This window comes from Doryrhamphus excisus, linkage group LG13 (assembly GCF_037039965.1).
Source record: "Doryrhamphus excisus strain RoL-2023G ecotype Guam linkage group LG13, RoL_Dexc_Guam_v1.1, whole genome shotgun sequence".
Classification (NCBI taxonomy): Eukaryota; Metazoa; Chordata; class Actinopteri; order Syngnathiformes; family Syngnathidae; genus Doryrhamphus; species Doryrhamphus excisus.
Window position 1 is genome coordinate 16954930 of NC_136369.1, and position 20129 is coordinate 16975058.

The 20129-nt window shown below is 41.3% G+C and overlaps 2 protein-coding genes and 1 pseudogene across 3 annotated transcripts; 1 reads left to right on the plus strand and 2 right to left on the minus strand.

Moving 5' to 3' along the window:
- Nucleotides 1–947: 947 nt before the first annotated feature.
- chrna3 (cholinergic receptor, nicotinic, alpha 3) lies at nt 948–9661 on the plus strand. The gene is made up of 6 exons (XM_058088428.2): nt 948–1029; nt 1991–2130; nt 4517–4561; nt 5988–6097; nt 7184–8375; nt 9248–9661. The coding sequence occupies exons 1-6, from the start codon at nt 966–968 to the stop codon at nt 9374–9376; spliced, it is 1680 nt and encodes a 559-aa protein (XP_057944411.2). The 5' UTR covers nt 948–965; the 3' UTR covers nt 9377–9661.
- Nucleotides 9371–13306, minus strand: LOC131139134 (UDP-glucuronosyltransferase 2C1 pseudogene; annotated as a pseudogene). Its single transcript, XR_013629656.1, has 2 exons — nt 13192–13306; nt 9371–13106 (listed from the first exon to the last, which is right to left on the minus strand). The product of XR_013629656.1 is annotated as a UDP-glucuronosyltransferase 2C1 pseudogene (transcript).
- Nucleotides 13114–19147, minus strand: chrna5 (cholinergic receptor, nicotinic, alpha 5). The gene is made up of 8 exons (XM_058088433.2): nt 19032–19147; nt 18781–18912; nt 17506–17657; nt 17379–17423; nt 15671–15780; nt 15366–15543; nt 14589–15284; nt 13114–14271 (listed from the first exon to the last, which is right to left on the minus strand). The coding sequence occupies exons 2-8, from the start codon at nt 18854–18856 to the stop codon at nt 14113–14115; spliced, it is 1416 nt and encodes a 471-aa protein (XP_057944416.2). The 5' UTR covers nt 18857–18912; nt 19032–19147; the 3' UTR covers nt 13114–14112.
- Nucleotides 19148–20129: the final 982 nt, after the last annotated feature.

Sequence of the window (20129 nt, forward strand, 5' to 3'; positions counted from 1 at the left end):
CGAGACTTGACAGGCAATTCTGCCATTTTATTCTCTTTTTCTGCAGCGTCAATCATTGTGGCAAAAAACACGGGGACAGATCACTCTTCCCTATGCCCCCACCCCCATTTGTTGAACCCCACACAGGGGCGGGAATTGCTAGGTGTAAGGGGCCAGTCATCCATGTGAACAAATACTGTAAATGCTTTCTCCTTAAAGATGGCGGTCTTCATTCATTCATTTATTTTTTACCGCTTACTATCACAAGGGTCGCAGGGGTACTGGAGCCTATCCCAGCTGTCTTCGGGCGAGAGGTGGGGTACACCCTGGAATGGTCGCCAGCCAATCACAGGGCACATATAGACAAACAACCATTCACACTCACATTCATACCTATGGACAATTTGGAGTCGCTAATTAACCTAGCATGTTTTTGGAATGTGGGAGGAAACCGGAGTACCCGAGGGTGGAATTGAACCCCGGGCTCCTTGCGGTGAGGTCTGCGCGCTAGATGGCGGTATTGAATAGCTTAAAAAAATTGTGCACTCTTATTTAGCCTGACACCTGACTTCAAATAGGGTCATTTATTCCAGGGAGGTGTCATTGCCTTTTTATAAATAAACACCAAAACAAAAAAGGCCACTGTAACATACTATATATTGGCTAAGAGTGAATGGCTCCCTCTAGTGGTGGGAGTCTTCTAATGATTGATTGACTGTTAATAGCAGAGCCTGCATTTTGTAAAATAAATGTAAACGTATAATCGGGATAAAGAAGATGTAAAATAAACACGGATAGTCATCCTGGCTTTCTCCCCCCCTCCTGGTTGAAGCAGATCAGCTTACCATAGGTTGCCGTGGCGATGATCAGCATCCCATCAGAGCCGCCCTCCCTTCCTCCACTTGCTCTCCTTCCCTCTCGGCATCCCCAGATGCGCTCTCACTCCACTTTCCCCCGCTCCTCCGGATCCATCACTCGCCAGGAAGATGAAAACCACTTTTTACCTCCTTTTTCTTTCCACCTGTTCCTTCCTTCTGTTGCATCTGGGGGGTGAGTGTGAGAGTTTCTGTTACTTAAGATGACTTACAGTTAAGTTAAAGGCAGACTTCACTGAAGCGGCATATTTTAATCCTGATATATAGCAACATGACTTTGCACTATAGAGTCATGGACAAATACTGGCAACCCCAAGATGCCAATGTTTTGGGGTCATGCTGGTATGAAATACAACCAAATCGGCCTTATTTATACAGCATGACTGTAGGCAGCATATATTGTCCACACTTAGAAGTATTATATACAGTATAACATAATATAGTAGTATTGCATATAATACAATAATGATTCTTTGGACATGTTGAATTGTGTAAATGCAATTGTGAGATTTTCTCTAATGTAACCTGTATGCATACTGGAAATAGATGGAAACCATTACCATCTTTTTCCACACATCTAAACCTCTATGTAGTACCCTGAACCTAACGAAGTAATTCCCAAATACCTTTGCTGAAAAATATTGTTGTTATTCAATGAATGCATGCATTTCAAAATGCACTACTTATTCATCCATTTATGTATGTATGTATTTATTTTTGAGAAATTTATTTTTAAGCCAAAAAAATACATAAAAATATATTTGAAAAATACATTTTCAGACTATTTTTATTATTATTATTATTTTGTAAAATAATGGCTGCATCTATACTTACCTATCTATGACCTAAACCTGCATTCTGATGTAGGGGGCCGACATAAGCTCTTCTCAGTCATCTTCTTTATTTTTTAGCAATTTATTTTTAAGCCAAAAAATAAATAAAAATACATAAAAAAAATATTTTCAGACTATTTTTATTATTATTATTATTTTGTAAAAGTCAATTTGATTTTTTGGGAAATTCTGAACAAATGTATGGATTGCACTGAATTGCAATATTTATTCATTCTGCTATTGACCCCCCCTCTGGCTCCATCTACCTACCTATCTATGACCTAAACCTGCATTCTGCTATAGGGGGCACATGTTCAGAAGCCGAGCATAAGCTCTTCTCAGTCATCTTCTCCAACTACAACCAGTACATACGACCCGTGGAGAACGTGTCTGAGCCCGTCATCGTCCAGTTCGAGGTGTCCATGTCACAGCTGGTCAAAGTGGTGAGTCGGTTGGGGAATGTTTCTGTCTATAGCTGGGCAATGTGTGGTTCTTCTGCTTCACCCTTTCTTCCAACATACGGAACTAACGTCATTGACCAGTTTTGGATATGGATGGAAGAAGGCAGCGGGTGAAAAAGATAATGTCAGTCGTTTGTGAAAAAAAAAAAAATTGTATCGGTACTTGTATATTTCTTAGCTAACCTTTGAGTGTTACATTGGTCAGTGATGATTTTAGCGTTCTTTCTAAGATGACACCGAGTAATGACGTTCTACGATTCCCAGTGGTTTGACAAGCTCATCGTGAGTTTTTTAATAGCTTATAAAGTCTCTTTTTCGTTTTAAATTTTGTGGGTGTGGCTTAAACACTGGTGTATCGGAAATTACGTTAGTTGGTGTCCTACTTGATCTGTGCTAAATTAGTCAAGTTATTGAAATGTAGCTTGGACAACCCCCCCTAAAACGCCACTCTCAAGCGTAGTGTTGATTCAGCCAGATTGCATCCGGATTCAAAAAGGGAAGATTGTAATAAAAGTTTCATTTGCACAGATAATGAATTTTTCCACATTACCATCTGTTTACATTATGCTACATGGGAGATTTGCGCTTGACAAGAGCATGCCATCTCGCTGTCCGTGTTGATGAACGACTTTTATTCCGTTCCTGCACCTGCTGCCCCTCATATCCTAATGCAATTGGCGTGGGTGAGCCTTCGCCGATTTCTACAGCAGGGCTCATTGTGAGTGTCAACAGCTCATAGTACCGGCATTGAACATTTCAGTCACAACTCCTTATGACAGTTTAATTATCATTTTAGCTATTTCATACTGTAGATCAACAGACAAAATAGTCAAATGATCAAATTGTGCATTTACATGGCCTGTTGCTAGGCAGAATTCATGGGACACATTCATTTGTGCCCCGTCGGCATGGAATAAGACAGAAAACATACCGGTCATGCTCTCTTGATGACAGAACCCGAAACGGTAATATACACATTGTATCTGTGCTACGTATTGAGAATCGTAAGTCAATAAAAATGTAGGTGGGGCACTACACACTCTGCCCCACTGGTTGCATTCTGATACAGGGGGCACATGTTCAGAAGTCGAGCATAAGCTCTTCTCAGTCATCTTTTTTATTTTTTAGCAATTTATTTTTAAGCCAAAAAAATAAATAAAAATACATTTTCAGACTATTATTATTATTATTATTATTATTATTATTATTATTATTATTATTATTATTATTACTATTATTATTATTATTATTATTATTATTATTATTATTATTATTATTATTATTATTATTATTATTATTATTATTTTGTAAAAGTCAATTAGATTTTTGACTGGATTTTCTGAACAAATGTATGGATTGCACTGTATTGCAATATTTATTAATTCCGCTACTAACCCCCCCCCCCCCCCCCCCCCGGCTCCATCGACCTACTTAGCTTTATTTTTTAGCAATTTATTTTTAAGCCAAAAAAATAAATAAAAATACATTTAAAAAATACATTTTCAGACTATTTTTATAATAATAATTATTATTATTATTATTTTGTAAAAGTCAATTAGATTTTTGACTGGATTTTCTGAACAAATGTATGGATTGCACTGTATTGCAATATTTATTCATTCCGCTATTGACCCCCTCTGGCTCCATCTACTTACCTATCTTTATTTTTTAGCAATTTATTTTTAAGCCAAAAAAATAAATAAAAATACATTTAAAAAATACATTTTCAGACTATTTTTATTATAATTATTATTATTATTATTTTGTAAAAGTCAATTAGATTTTTGACTGGATTTTCTGAACAAATGTATTGATTGCACTGTATATAAAAATATACAGTAAATAAAAATACATTTAAAAAATACATTTTCAGACTATTTTTTCATTATTATTATTTTATTATTATTGCCCCACTTTGTGTCAGTGCCATTTATACAGAAGTGGGACAACCGGTGGATTTTCCAGGCAGTGTGAAATGGGCTGTAGATGCAGTTTAGTTCAAACGTAGTTACGGGTGTATGTAATTGAACATGCTCTGGTTTCATCACTACACCAATCCTCCGTAGGCCCCTCCTCCACCTGTGTTCCGAAGCCCGTGGGGAGACACAGTGAGCTTCAATTTTCAACTGAATTCAATGCTTCATGCAAAGAAATCACTGGATCATGAGATTGATTCCTTCACGGTCTAAGTCACAAACCGATACGCCTTATTTGTCGGAATGGAAGTTAAGGCTGCAGCTTCAGGCTGCAGGTGTGGAGGACTCAGCTGCAGGAACACGCAAGTCGGCCAGTCAGATGATGTGATGATGCTAAAATATTCAAAGTTTGTCCTGTCCTAAAATACACTCTGGTTTTTTTTTTTTTTTAGGATGAAGTCAATCAGATCATGGAGACCAATCTGTGGCTGAGACATGTAAGTTCACCACACAAATGGACCTGAAGACAAGGGTGTCATGTACGGTATGGGTCTCACTCTAGACTGGCAGGATGAATTAATGAATTATTCATGGAGGAGAAAGAAGGGGGCTGTTAGGCACATTGATCCTTGTAGAACTGTTTCTTAAACCACGATACGCATCACATCAACTCCATCACTAATACTGTAAAGAGACGGGAGCGGATGGATTTTGTTGGTAATAGAGCCGTAACACAGGACAGATGCAGGTGTTCCTAATCAAGTGGCCTTATAGTTCCTCAGTTGCCATCATGCAGCGAGTCGGTTTTGCATCTTTCTTTGGGCGAGAGGTCGGGGTACACCCTGGACTGGTCGCCAGCCAATCACAGGGCACATATAGACAAACAACCATTCACACTCACATTCATACCTATGGACAATTTGGAGTCGCTAATTAACCTAGCATGTTTTTGGAATGTGGGAGGAAACCGGAGTACCCGGAGAAAACCCACGCATGCACGGGGAGAACATGCAAACTCCACACAGAGATGGCCGAGGGTGGAATTGAACTAGCTGTGACGTCTGCGCGCTAACCACTCGACCGCCGTGCCGCCCCAGTCTGGTTTATACGTCACATATTTCACTCTGTACCGACAGCTCGCATCCTACTTCTTACTTGACATTTACTGTTTTTTAATTAAGTGAAAGCTTTACAGGACCCGGGTGCTGCCCTACTATTGTCTCATTAAGGCTCTTGCGAGGATTGCCAGCTGCAGCAAACCAAAAAAAAAACTAGCAATAAGGCCCATTAAACACATTGTGGTGCGTTTTATTTCCTTCTGCACAAACCGAATAAGTTGTCTGCTTTTTGTATTTCTATAGTAAGGATGACATGATGAGCACTTTTGCAGCGAGTGAGTTAAAAAAAATGTGTGTGAGCCAGATGTTGTGTTTCATTTATAGCCATTTTTTATTCACCACTGGGCTATCAAATTGAATTGATTTGTCACCTGCTATGGATGTGTTGGAGAATTTATTCATTCATTCATTTTCTACCGTTTATTATCACAAGGGTCGCACGGGTGCTGGAGCCTATCCCAGCTGTCTTCGGGTACACCCTGGACTGGTGGCCAGCCAATCACAGGGCACATATAGACAAACAACCATTCACACTCACATTCATACCTATGGACAATTTGGAGTCGCTAATTAACCTAGCATGTTTTTTGGAATGTGGGAGGAAACCGGAGTACCCGGAGAAAACCCACGCATGCACGGGGAGAACGTGTAAACTCCACACAGAGATGGCCGAAGGTGGAATTGAACTCAGGTCTCCTAACTAACTAACCACTTGGTCACTATGCAGTCTAGATAATTATATAATATTTTTTATTTGCTGTGGTTTTCAATAGAATTTTTGTTGTGTTTTTTTTGTGTATTTTAGATCTGGAATGACTACAAACTCAAGTGGAATCCAAAAGATTTTGGAGGTGTTGAGTTTATACGTGTGCCATCCAACAGGATATGGAAGCCCGACATTGTGCTTTATAACAAGTGAGTGTGTTTATTTTTCATGGAAATGCTACGGCATAAAGACAATGTTTGAATATATGATGGTAATGGTAATGGTTTTATTTCATTTGAACATGCATCAGATTACAATTGAATGCATCACATAATCAGTTCACAGTTCCACATGTCCAAAAGGAGTAGGAAGAAGCAAAGCTTATTAAATCCTACCCCTCCATCTGGTACTTTTACAATCAGTAACTGTTACATTTGTTCACTTCCTGCTTTCAATTTAGGTTTTTTAAATTTATTTATTTATTTTTTTTTAATTTTAATTTTAATTTTAATTTTAATTTTAATTTTAATTTTAATTTTAATTTTAATTTTAATTTTAATTTTAATTTTAATTTTAATTTTAATTTTAATTTTAATTTTAATTTTAATTTATAGCACATCATGACTGGTTCAAGACTCTTCATCCTTGTATTTAGCAAACATCAACTGCTTGTATTGTTTCTTGAATTGTCTCATCGTTGTGCATTGTTTGAGTTCCTTACTCAATCCATTCCATAGTTTGATTCCACATACTGAAATGCTATGGCTTTTTAACGTAGTCCTAGCATATAAGTGTTTCAAATGTAGTTCTTCGTTTTACAATCAAATTCGGTGATACTTATTTGAACTTCCAAATATGCCGACGTGCTTGTGTTCGAGAAAACTTTTAACGTGAACGTACATGTGAACCATTAGAAAGGGGTCCAGGTCGATTTTCGGTGTACCAGTCCAAGGCATAGACGGATGATATCAGTTTATGTGCCTCATGTTGGTTGTGAGCGTTTACATACTGCATGAACAAAACATATGGACTACCTGCTCTGAGTTTGTTTGGAAGGCTGAAAGAGACCAAGTGTTAAAGTCCCACCAGACCTGTAGTGGACCTCAGGGTTGCTCCACACCACAGCAAAGGAATCTGTAATGTAAACACAGAAATAGGTGAGAAGCGGTGTATGATCAGGTAGAGGACATACATCGATCTTGATCTACTCGCAAAAGTCGAGCAAGTCAGTACTAGGACAGACAAATGTAAAATTATGAAACATAAGATGGTTCCTCCATCTTTCCCGTCCACAGTGCAGTCGGAGACTTCCAGGTTGACGACAAAACAAAGGCTCTTCTCCGATACAACGGCGAAGTCACTTGGATCCCTCCCGCCATATTCAAAAGCTCCTGTAAGATCGACGTCACCTACTTCCCCTTCGACTACCAGAACTGCACCATGAAGTTCGGTTCGTGGACCTACGACAAAGCTAAGATCGACTTGGTGCTGATAGGCTCCACGATTAACCTCAAGGACTTCTGGGAAAGCGGCGAGTGGATGATCATCGACGCCCCAGGCTACAAGCACGATATTAAATACAACTGCTGCGAGGAGATCTACACGGACATCACGTACTCGTTGTACATTCGCCGCCTGCCGTTGTTCTACACCATCAACATGATCATCCCTTGTCTTCTCATCTCCTTCCTCACCGTGTTGGTCTTCTACTTGCCGTCGGACTGTGGAGAAAAGGTCACGCTGTGCATTTCCGTGCTTCTGTCCTTGACCGTTTTTCTCCTCGTTATTACTGAGACCATACCCTCCACGTCATTGGTCATCCCTCTCATCGGCGAGTACCTCCTCTTCACAATGATCTTTGTCACCCTCTCCATCGTGATCACCGTGTTTGTGTTGAACGTCCACTACCGCACACCAAAAACTCACACGATGCCTAATTGGGTGCGTAGAGTCTTCCTCGGTCTGCTGCCCAAAATCATGTTCATGACCAGACCCGAGAGGGATCCAGAGAAGATCAACAATACCGTTCAGATGATCCAGTCGAGGCCGTGCGGTGTTCACCCGCCGCTGCAGAGACAGCATAAAGCTGAGGCTCTGGCATCCAGCGTGGTGTCGAGTCTCACCAACCGCCAGAGGCTCCTCAACAACACGGAGCTCTCCAATCTCAACAACTTGAGCGGAAGCCAAGCGGCCAAGCGCAGCGGGTCAGGATCGCTGTGCTGCGAGGGTCGCTGCAACACCTGCTGGCACCAGAGATCGGGAAAACTGCCAGCGGATTCCGGAGGTGGAGGCGACGGAGGCCTCGGTAGCCTCGGAGTCTTGACTGGAGGTGGTGGTGCACCCGGAGCTGGGAGTCAATGCTCCAGCTCGGAGTCCCTGGATGTTGGATCCATGTCTCTGCTGCCGGTCTCTGCAGAGGTGAGGGAGGCGATTGAGAGCATCAAATACATCGCGGAGAACATGAGACTGCAGAATGAGGCCAAAGAGGTGAGAGCTCACTGGTACGCGCTTGAGCAGGGGTCTCAAACACGCGGCCCGCGGGCCAAATGTGGCCCGCAGGACACTAGTTTTATGGCCCCCGCCTTGATATGAAAGTTTAATGTTTAATGTGGCCCCGCGCAAGTTTGACATGGATGCTGTATGGTATCATGTACCCAGAAAAAATTATTACGTTTGATTAATGTTCATGTTAAAGGTTAAATAACTGTTAATAGTTATCCTCCCTATCCGTGTGGAAGTGGTAAGTTTTTAGCTATTTAAGTTTAAAGGAAATAACTTGAAGGCTACCGTTTAGGTCGCTAGCTCTCTAGTTTGCGAGTTAGCATGTGTCTCAAGACCCTGCAGTTGCGCAATATGTTGTAAATAAAAAGAGTATAAATGTGACTATAGTCGTGTTTTGTCATGTCTACAGGGCTCTAATAATGCTTTGTTCATTTTAATCTGAAAAAAATTATTTGGTTTCTTAAGTTTTTATTATTTTCCGTTTTATTATTATTATTATATTTATTAATTTATTACTGATTGATTTTCTTTCTTTTTGATTTGTTTATTTATTTTTCATCTTATTTTGTGTAGAAAAATAAAAAGTAAGATATTTGAGAACAGTGGAATGTTTTATCAGAGCTTTTCTTGTAGAAAATTTTACGTTTTTTTTAATTTTTTTGGTTTTAATAAATGCGGGTTTTTTGTTTTTTTGGCCCCCAAGTAAATTGAGTTTGAGACCCCTGCTCTTGAGGAACAGTATTTGGTCATTTGGCTGTGTGCTCTATCTTCCACTAGGGGGCAGCAGAACCACATGAATGCGATAATGTGTCCTACAGTTTTTATCTTGAATTCATTGTTTTGTCATCCTCTCATAGGTTCAGGATGATTGGAAATACGTTGCCATGGTGATTGATCGCATCTTCCTGTGGGTTTTTGTCCTAGTGTGTATCCTTGGAACCGCTGGCCTTTTCCTCCAACCGCTTCTACTTGGGGATGACATATGAATACACTGTATATATTTTTTTGTACTTTTACCAAACTTTAAACACTTTAGACTTTCAAAATGAAGATTTTTTTTCGAGGACTCTTTAAAGGAGAGTACAGGAGCAAGTCACTGTCACCAAATGACGATATAAATAACTATAAAACTGCACATTAACAAGCACGAAGATTGGAAAAAAGCATGGAGTGACACCCTGTGGTGATATAGTGCTACTACAACAGCCTGTAAAAACCTCTATTTATTTGTGAGGTCTTCCAAAGATGCCCCCAAAAATAACATGATGAATAAAGACTGTATATTCTATTTCCAGACCACTTTGACTTCTTTAATCTATTTCTAAATAAATCCAATGTCTTCTAGTGCCTTAGGGGTGCAGATTTAATCTAAAAAAAAAAAAAAAAAGGGCCTCAGAGGTTCTATTTATCACTGTTCCACATCTGGTGAGCTCCCTGGGAGCAATGTCAACTGATAGGACAATCAATATCACGATCAAGTGATAAAGGAGCTCTTTGGGCCACCTGCTTGTCTCCATTGAGACTCAAGGAATTATTTGCTGTCAAATGTAAAATCCCAAAATGTCCCAGATGAATAATTAATGTCTCCATTATGACAGACTGGATCCAAATTTTGCCTTTAGAAGAATGAACGCCATCAGCGACTGCATTTGATGTACATATGAAATATAAATGTAAATGAGTCTCTAAAAATGAACAGTTCCTGAGCTGCCCTTTTTTTTTAAGGTTATTGAAAATGAATATATGAATAGCTTCAATGGCTTTTTTTTAAATAATCGTTTTATTGAGAATGAAATCTGAAAATGCGAAAGACTGGAGTTCTCAAAGACATCCTTAGTTGTGGCTAATAAGGATGGATTGTTGCTCTTTCATCGGAAATCATTACAGATGTTTGATAATGGATTTTTTTTTTGCAGAAAAAAACGATATTGTCCATGTCTTAATTTCCGATACCGATATATATATATATATATAACATGACATATCGGCTGTGTTGCATACAGAAATATCGGTTTTCATGATCGCAAAAAAAATCAAATACCGATACACCGATATCGCATTTTTATACTTACAGCAAGACAATAAATATCAGTATTGAGAATAATCGGACAGCCCTAGAAATGATTACCAGGTGATTGAAAATTCCCAGCCAATTGGATAACAATGTAATAGTAGTAAAGCAGCATAGAAAAATATACAACGGTGGTCGAGTGGTTAGCGTGCAGCTAGGAGACCCGAGTTCAATCCCACCCTCGGCCATCTCTGTGTGGAGTTTGCATGTTCTCCCTGTGCATGTGTGGGTTTTCTCCGGGTACTCGGGTTTCCTCCCACATTCCAAAAAAAACATGCTAGGTTAATTAGCGACTCCAAATTATGCATAGGTATGAATGTGAGTGTGAATGGTTGTTTGTCTATATGTGCCGTGTGATTGGGGATAGGCTCCAGCACCCCCCGCGACCCTCGTGAGGATAAGCGGTAGAAAATGAATGAATTAATGAATGGTCTAAAGACAGCGCCAATGAAGAAAAGACAGGAAGTATAACTGGAGGTAGCAGAGATGCAGATGTTGAGGTTCACATTGGGAGTGACCAGGATAGATAGGATCAGGAACGAGTACATCAGAGTTACATTACATGTTAGAGGCCTTGGAGATGAAGTGAAGTGCATGAGTGGGTTTTTCTCCGGGTACTCCGGTTTCCTCCCACATTCCAAAAAAAAACCATGCTAGGTTAATTAGCGACTCCAAATTGTCCATAGGTATGAATGTGAGTGTGAATGGTTGTTTGTCTATATGTGCACTGTGATTGGCTGGCCAACCAGTCCAGGGTGTACCCCGCCTCTCGAATGAAGACAGCTGGGATAGGCTCCAGCACCCCCGCGACCCTTGTGAGGATAAGCGGTAGAAAATGAATGAATAAAATTTTTACATATAAACATACAACAGGCACTTTAACAATTGGTCTCCATGCTCCCCCATAAGTTTTGACTGTTTATCATTGTAGTTGTTGCTCAGTTTTGGTTTATCCAACAAGATCTATAGTTATAAATGAAAGAGTTATGGGTTCAAATATACTTAGCTGTCTATGAGGCAGCAAAGACAATTCAATGTGCTTGGTTGTAATAATAACATAAGTTCATTTTTTGCGGGTTTTCAAGACACGTGTCCTGAAAAACACAATTGGGAGAACAATCATCACTCCTACAGTTAAAAAGAAAGTAAAGACCATGTCCACAGAATAGTAAGCGTACCAGGGTAGCTTATAGGACTCGGTCCTCAGGTGACCTGCACCTTTGTGTCTCATAACAAACTCTATCCAGAAGAGGGCGCTGTCCATTGGTGTTAAGGGCTGATCTCTGTGCAGTCTGGAGAGTCTCTGCATGTTTATTCTGTAGGATGGATTTGTAAGAACTTCCTGCAAGGCGTTCAGGAAGTTATTATCTTTGTCCAATGAGGCAAGTGTGACCATCACCGCTACGCCTCTTTCTGTAAGACGCCTCAAGTTATCATACTGGTCAAAAAATATGGGTATTCCAACAATGGGCACTCCGTGGTAAATAGCCTCCTGGATGCCGTTTGTCCCGCAATGAGACACAAAGAGTTTCACCTTTTGATGTCCGAGGAGGTCTTTCTGTGGAATCCAATCCACCAGGAGTGTATTCAAACCCAGGGTTGAAGGTTTAGTACCTTGAAATTTCCATATGACCTTCTGAGGTAGCTTAGCAAAAGCTGCCGCTATCGTATCGGCCAAGTCAGCAGGTAGTTCGCTCACAAAAGTCCCAAGGGACATAACGATGACTCCATATTCTCCAGAACTTTGCACAAATTCCTCCAGGTGGTCCGGTAGAGGCTCTGCGGGTTGACATTGGAATCCTCCGACGTGGATGATATTGGGCATGAAGGGGCGAGGGAACTCAAACACAAAGTCCGCTCTCATGAGCCACAGATCCGCTGCTTGTACCAGGTCATCGTATTTAACCTTTGGGTCAAAATATTCAGTACAAACAGCTTGATATAGGGGTTGGATTAATAATGCATACTCGGCATTCCAAAGGATGAAGTAGAAAAAATTCTTAACTCTCTGAAAGAAAGTCATTTTATCAGGCAGTCCGGAGCCGGTCATGGGAATGTAAGATAAAGGGGACGGTGCGAGGAACTGATGCCCCTCTCCGCTTGTCACCCAACGTACATTGTAGACTAACGGTAGCTGTAGCGCATGAGCTAAGATGATGCCCGTTCCTCCTGCTGGATCAGTAAGAAGCAGGTCATACTGACCCTCCTTCAGACGAGTCATTAATTCCCCATTTTTTAGTACCCTACTAGCCATTGTGCTCATGATGGAATGCAGACCAAATGTTGCTTTGAACATTTCCGCCTGCTTACTTGCAAATTTCAGAACGGGGTTTTGTTCCCTCTCTATAGCTAAAATATTCACCATGACTGCGTTGACAAAGTCATAGTCAACTCCTTTGCTGATGGATACGCTGATGGCGTTATAGTGAGGCACGTTGTCCTTAATGTACCAGCTAGTGTTGGCACGAATCACGTCAACAGAGTGTCCTCGAGCGTGGAGCGCTCTGATCATAACGTCCATATTGATCCAGTGGCTACCCTCGAAAGGTACGACTAAAATCCTGCCACCGCAGCAATCTCTCCAACATGACAACAAAGCAATGCACGACAGGAAAACTGAACATCCGTGCATGGGCATCTTTAACCTAAAGACAACCAAAAAAATAAAAAATCAACCAAATCAGTCAAATACTTGACATGTTCTGTCGGTTTTATTTCCGAGAAACATACCTTGTTATGGTTAAGTCAGCTGATCAGACACAGTGTCCTAATCCACGGGTTCTGGGTGGGAAATACAGCGCAAACAACACATAACCGTACTCCACAGCAAAGCTTACATAACCCTGTGTGAACCACGTCACTAAGCTCTTGTTCTTCCTTTTGTGGAATGCAGAACAGCGTTTTTTTTTTTTCCCCCAAAGTGCCTGGTTTAGAATTCAGAATTCTTCAGTTTCCTGATTCCATTCCTAGTTCCAATTTGTGGGACAATGTGCTTGTCCACTGTAGGTTTTCATAATGTGTGGATCGTTGGTGTTTTGTTTTATTTTGAAGTAATTTCCCCGCAGAGCCTCTTTCTCTTTGACTTCCTGATTTATTGATGTTTACTGTCAGCCCTGCACGGTTCCAACACGTTTCCAAGCCAATCATTTCCATGCCATGGTCTTTTTTCTTTTTTTGTTCATTTTTGTCAGATCTTGTTTGTTGCTTCATCTTCATTCCTTTCACATGTATTTTTGTTGTGTTGTTTTCATAACTTATGTATATTCTATTCTAGCATGCAGCGCTGTGTGACTCAGCTGTAAAAAAAAGGTGCATAATTCATTCATAAACTGATCGGTTAAATCTTACTGATTAAAGGTCAGGGTCGTTTCAGTGTTGTGTAACTTGTTTGGACTACAACGACTTGCAGGCCAAAGTCCCTCACCTTCCAGGGAGCGGGTAATCTTAGCGATGAATGGAAATGTGAAACCTCACCACAACCTTTTTTGTAAGACACAGTATGCATCAAAACATGCTTATGTTATTATGTTTTACCTGTAATTAGGGGCTACACTCGGTATTTTTGTACTGGCGTGCAATGCCTTTGTCCGTTTCTACTGCAGTTGTTTGGTTTATGGTGCTCATTCATTGTTTATGAGAGATCAGGTAACCTTAAAGGGTACCTCCGAAATGGTTCGGGACGATGATGCTAGCCCATTTGTAGATAACCGGGATGAATAGGAGAGCTGATCCCAAGATGGACACCAGTAAGAAGGCCCAAAGAAACATTCGATCCAGAACTTGGGCAACAAACTTCCAGTCCTGCACCACCTGGGCAAAAAAAAAAAAAGTAAATGAGTTGTAATTCTGCAACTGTGAGTGTTCATTGAGATAATTCAATGACAACATCAGTGGCAGTACCGGAGATCACAACATTGCTGTCAAAAAGTGATGAGTGTGAACCTTCACACACCGGCCATGTTTTTTTTCCACACATGCATCCTCCCACTTCTCCCTTGGTTCTTATACTACCTCTGAAGGCAACATATTGCAGGATAAACCTCAAACTAAGCCAAAAATGATTTGTTTAGGACCCTACACAGGATGTACAGAATACAATAAGGATGTATAACAGGTACCGGACTCACCTCCCTGACCTCATTTTCTTTCACCACATGCATTGTTATGTAGCGAATAGACTCCAGTGCAGCTTGGATGTTATGCCTGGTGTGAGACACCGAGCTCATCTCAGCTGCAGAGTCTTTCATCATTCCCATTCCAAGCGCTCTTCCCGTCCGCGTTGCTCCCACTGTGCCGTAGCGGTCCACGTGACTGCGCATCCACAGCAGCTTGGGCAGCCTGTGCAGGAAAATCCTCCTGACCCAGGGCGCCATGCCGTGGTGAGTGGACGACGAGCGATGGTGGACGTTGATGGCAAACACGGTGATGACAATGGAGAGCGTGACAAAGATCATAGTGAAGACCAGGTACTCCCCGATGAGCGGAATGGCCTTGGATGAGGAGGGGATGATTTCCTCAATGACCAGCAGGAAGACGGTGAGCGACACCAGCACAGAGGTGCAGAGAGAGATCTTCTCGCCGCCGTTGGAGGGCAGATAGAAGACAAGGATCGTGAGGAAGGACAGGCCGATGCAGGGGATGATGAGGAAGAGAGTGTAGAAGAGAGGCAGCCTGCGGATGATGAAGAAGTAGGTAATAGTGGGATATGAAGCGCTGCCATCCATCCTTATTCCACGGCTGCCTGTCGCCTTTACAATCTCCCATTCGCCATTATCAAAATAGTCCTGCCTGTCCACATGGAAGTCCTCCAGAATGATGTCCACCTGGCAAAAAAAAAAAAGAGTAAAGATCACGCAGATGATGTCATGCTGTGTGTGGTGGACACTGGTGCGATTCCGACAAACCTGAGAACCATCGTAGGTCCATGAGCCGAATTTCATGGAACAGTTCTGGAGGTCAAACGGGAAGAAGGTGACGTCAATGGTGCACGCAGACTTATAATTAGCAGGGGGCGTCCATGTTATGGTTCCGTTGTATTTGACCACTGCTTTGGTGACGGTGCCCTCAAAACGACCATCTGAACTGCACAAAGGAAAACCATCAACTGATTACTTTCAAAATAAAAGAGGTGCACTGTTTGTGTTTACACATACTTTAGCTCTAAAACAGTTCATCCATCAATCATGTGCAGGGTTGATTCATCACTTACTTATCATACAGCACAACGTCAGGGAGCCAGATCCTGTCAGAGGGCACTCGTATAGCTGTGATGCCCACATAGTCATCAGGGTCCCATCTTAGCTTCATGTCAACCCACTCCTACATGACAAAATCACAACATATTGTTGGTCTAACAGGGATGCCAGGGATAACAATGCCAGTTGGAATCTAAAAATAAATAAATATCAGTAACTGGTGATCATCTGCCAGAGGAAGTGAGTTGATGTGAGGCCATCCACCTGGCGCATTTTGAGTAAATACATGTTATAGTGTATTAAATGACAGATCACTTTTACCAAAAAAAAAGAAAAATAGCTATGTGACATCATCCATGTTATTGTAATGGACTGTTCACGTCTTTGTTTCTATGACGCGTGACACAAACAGCATGGATGAGACAGACAGGAGTGGGGAGGAGGCTGGTGAGAGCGGAAGCATCCATCGTGCCAAGGGGCCTCATGTTGATGAGAAGTGTCAGGTAAATGCCAACAGCCATAACATATAGGGGTGCATGCTAGACCACCTATGGCATGCACTTGCTAGGGGGTTTCCATGGCGCCTTGCAGGAAAATTCATGTGCATAAATTATTTCAATTCTTACTTTCAACATTTGGTCCTATGAAAATGAAGCACCTTGTGTTTTTTTATACAATAAAGAAGTGAGGAGAGGAATGACATGGAGACTAGTACTATGGGTAATGATTGGCATATAGAGTGGCCAATCACTGGTAGTATGTACTATATAATGCTACATGTTAGTCATCACCTGTAATCTAAGCAGATTGCCATAGAGTGGATGTGAACGGTGATCGAGTGGTTAGCACACAAGCCTCACAGCTAGGAGACCCGAGTTCAATTCCACCCTCTGTGTGGAGTTTGCGTGTTCTCCCCGTGCATGCGTGGGGTTTCTCCGGGTACTCCGGTTTCCTCCCACATTCCAAAAACATGAAAGTGAGTGTGAATGGTTGTTTGTCTATATGTGCCCTGTGATTGGCTGGCTGGCGACCAGTCCCCGCCTCTCGTCCGAAGACAGCTGAGATAGGCTCCATTACCCCCATGCCACCCTCGTGAGGATAAGCGATAGAAAATGAATGAATGGATTACATTACCGCCAAATACTGAGATTCACATAATGCACTTCAACGCCTCATGAAAAGTATAGTGTGAAAGAAAGGTGACAGCACGAAGTTGTTCAATCTGGAAGATTTTTCTAAATCAGTCGGTCTTGTCACATGGTGCTGTGACTAATCAGTGCCCCCAATTTAAATTTGCCTTTTTTGGTCATTCGGCTGTCCTTGAACACACCATGTGTGACGCAGATTGAGACTTATGCCTATGACTTTCTCTGGGTATTTTCTATTCTTCCTTTCATCTCGTCTGATTTCTGTATGTAATGCACCTTTGTTTTCATAATTATTTGCAGTTATTACGTGTACATATAACATTAGTTGAATAATTCATTGTTTCAAATTAGTAGCATATGTGTCCAGTTGACAAATATATGAAAGATGTTTCATTGTGTAGTTTATGTTTTTTTTAGTGTGCAGAAGGAGTGGGTACATGACTTCCAATCAGATGTCTGAGGGGTACGTGACTATGAAAACTGATCTCCATGAATTGTAATGTGTAATACCTGGCCGTGTCAGCCAAAGGATACACAGTAGCCACAAAAAACAACACACTTCTTTGCCACTTGCCTGTTTCATCCACACATTAGTAGTCATCAGCTGGTTCTTTTCATCCTGAACGGTAGAAGCACAGCATGATCTTTGTTTTGTAGAACATCATTTATGCTATTCACAATCAGTACATGTTGAAACTCACCACATCAACGAGCTGCGAGATAGCAAGCCCAAACTTGACGCATATCGTCTGGTTCAGAGATTCCACTGGGCGAACCCATTTCTGGTAGTTCCCAAAGAGGTATTTGAATAGCTTGTCTTCGGCTTTTGCATAGGAGGAAAGTTTGGGAACACCTGAGGAAAACAAGAGAGGATTAAGGAAGATTCTATTGAAGCTGACCCAATTCTGCTATCAGCATGGAAACCTGGAAGACAAGAGAATCTGTCACCATGGCGACCATGACTGTCTTTCATTTGAAAAGTTCATTATGTTTCTGCAACATACGTACATATGTAGTGACTGTGTCCCAAAATATAAACCCTTGTTGGTGTAGCAGGTAAGTCGCATTTTGAATGGTATTTCAAGCTCAATTCATGGTGATACCAACAGGAGCGTATTTGTGTTGTCTGGTGTCGATAGATAGGGCGCCTCTTTCAATTAATGACGGTGTTATCCAGCTATTCATCATCTTTTCAAGCTCCACTCCTTATTAAGGCCATTCCGCCTGGCTGAGACTATAAGAAATCGATGGTGCCGCGCAGGCAGCGAGACGGTGATCTCACTGCAGTCCGACTTAATGGTGACATATTACTACTGGCAGCCAAAAATACAAAACAGTCTAATTTATGAAGTCTATAAAGCAAAGAACCATAGACAGCACCAGCACAAGTAAAGATTCTAGTACTGGAAGGTCATCAGGTCTTAAAAAAAACTAAATTAGACAATATGTTAAGGCCACATTTACAAAAGTAACCACAACAAATTACTAATAATCTGACCTTTACAGTGGAGTTTCAAGAGAAAATTGGGGTTGGAATCTTTAATACTGCAAAATTCCCTTGTAAAACGTTCCCCTAAAGTGAGAGGAAGAGCTTTTCTTCCTGGCACTCACATACACCAGTGACTTGGAGAGCTGCAGCGACGCTCAAACAAGGCAGTGATGATGCTAGTTTTAAGATAACAGTTAAGATAACTGTTAAGCAGCTAAAATCTCACTCATAATGAAAACATCAATTATTATTTATTCCGCTATTATATATCAGGGCAATATGCCCGTACTCTCTGCAGTTGAGTAAATAAACACCGGTTACTAAGAGGAAATACACTGTTATTATTGGTCCCCGCCCCTGTGCTAGATGCTCTAATGTCACGTGACTTGAATCAACCCACTGTTGATATCAGCTTTGTGTATCTGCAGAAAGCCCAGCCGCTATTGGACCATGTCATGTCTGACTCCCCTGAGGTTGGATAACTTACGCAGTGAGTGGCACAGGTGGCAGCAGTGCAGCAGCAGCAGCGCAAGAGAAGCGGCTGCACCCCCTGCTCGCAGCATCGTATCAGAGGCGGCGCCGCATCCACGCAGTAGAGGATCCCTCGGGCATCACCAAGCTGGAAGACAAGTCGTGTTGGTGCCGCTTTAGGCTTCCGAGCTAAATCACCATACTGAGTCATTAGAAGCAACATCGCATAATAACTAACTCTTTAATAAAACCTGCATGCACACGTACCTGCTCAGAGTGTCGAACATGCAGAGAAGTGATGCTTGCACATATTCTGGCTGGCGTCGCTCTCTCCTCCTGTCTTTGATAAATACCCTCCTCCTCCTCCTCCTCCTCGCCTCTGGAAAGCACTGCCCCGTTTTCCCCACCCCCGCCAAAGCTCCCCATCTCTGGCTCCTTGCAGTTCTTGAGGTCACTGATCACAAGCAAGGATGCTCTCCTCCTTGCACCCAATCAGCCTCCTCCGTTGCATCATCACAATAGAAAAAGGGAGCCTGTGCCAATATTTGTCTTCTCATCTTCACTACTTTTACAACAGTAGAATGGCTATGGTAGCATTCTACTTAAAGATGGTCAAAACAAATGTAATATAAATCATCTGAACAGAGACAGTGTCATTTGAAGACACCACAAACATCATATTCATGTGAATAATGTATACTTTATAAATATATGTGTATTAAATTGATCACTTAATGGATAAATTGTAATATACTAACTAAGGCTAATATGCTAATATTACCACCTGCCCTTAAAAAATGTGAAAATATATATCATCTGAACAAAGATAATATCATTTGAAGACACCAGAAACATCATATTCATTTGAATAATGTATACTTTATAAATATGTGTATTAAATTGATCACTTAATGGATAAATAGTAATATACTAACTATGGCGAATATGCTAATATTAGCACTTGCCCTTTAAAAAAATGTTTTCATACTTTTCAACGGTTTACAATACAGTATATGAACAATTTATCTTAATGGGTCAAATTGAGCTGAATTTACTGAAAATTGGACAGAGCTTTTTTTCCAGTCATATTTTCTTCCAGCGAAAATAGACAGGGGTTTGTCTACTTCCTGGAACATAAATTCGAGCCCAGGTGCCGCCTTAAGCTGTGAGTAGTACTTACCACTCCAGCAAGTAGCCCCATCCCGGCATGGAATTACAACTTCTACTAGCTAGCTAGCCAAGTATCTTTTCAGTAACCGAAACACATAACTACAATGTGATTCCCACAGAGTAAAAACAAAATAACACCGCATACTTACATTTGTGTTGTGTATTTCTTCACATTTTGAGGAATACTTGCATGTA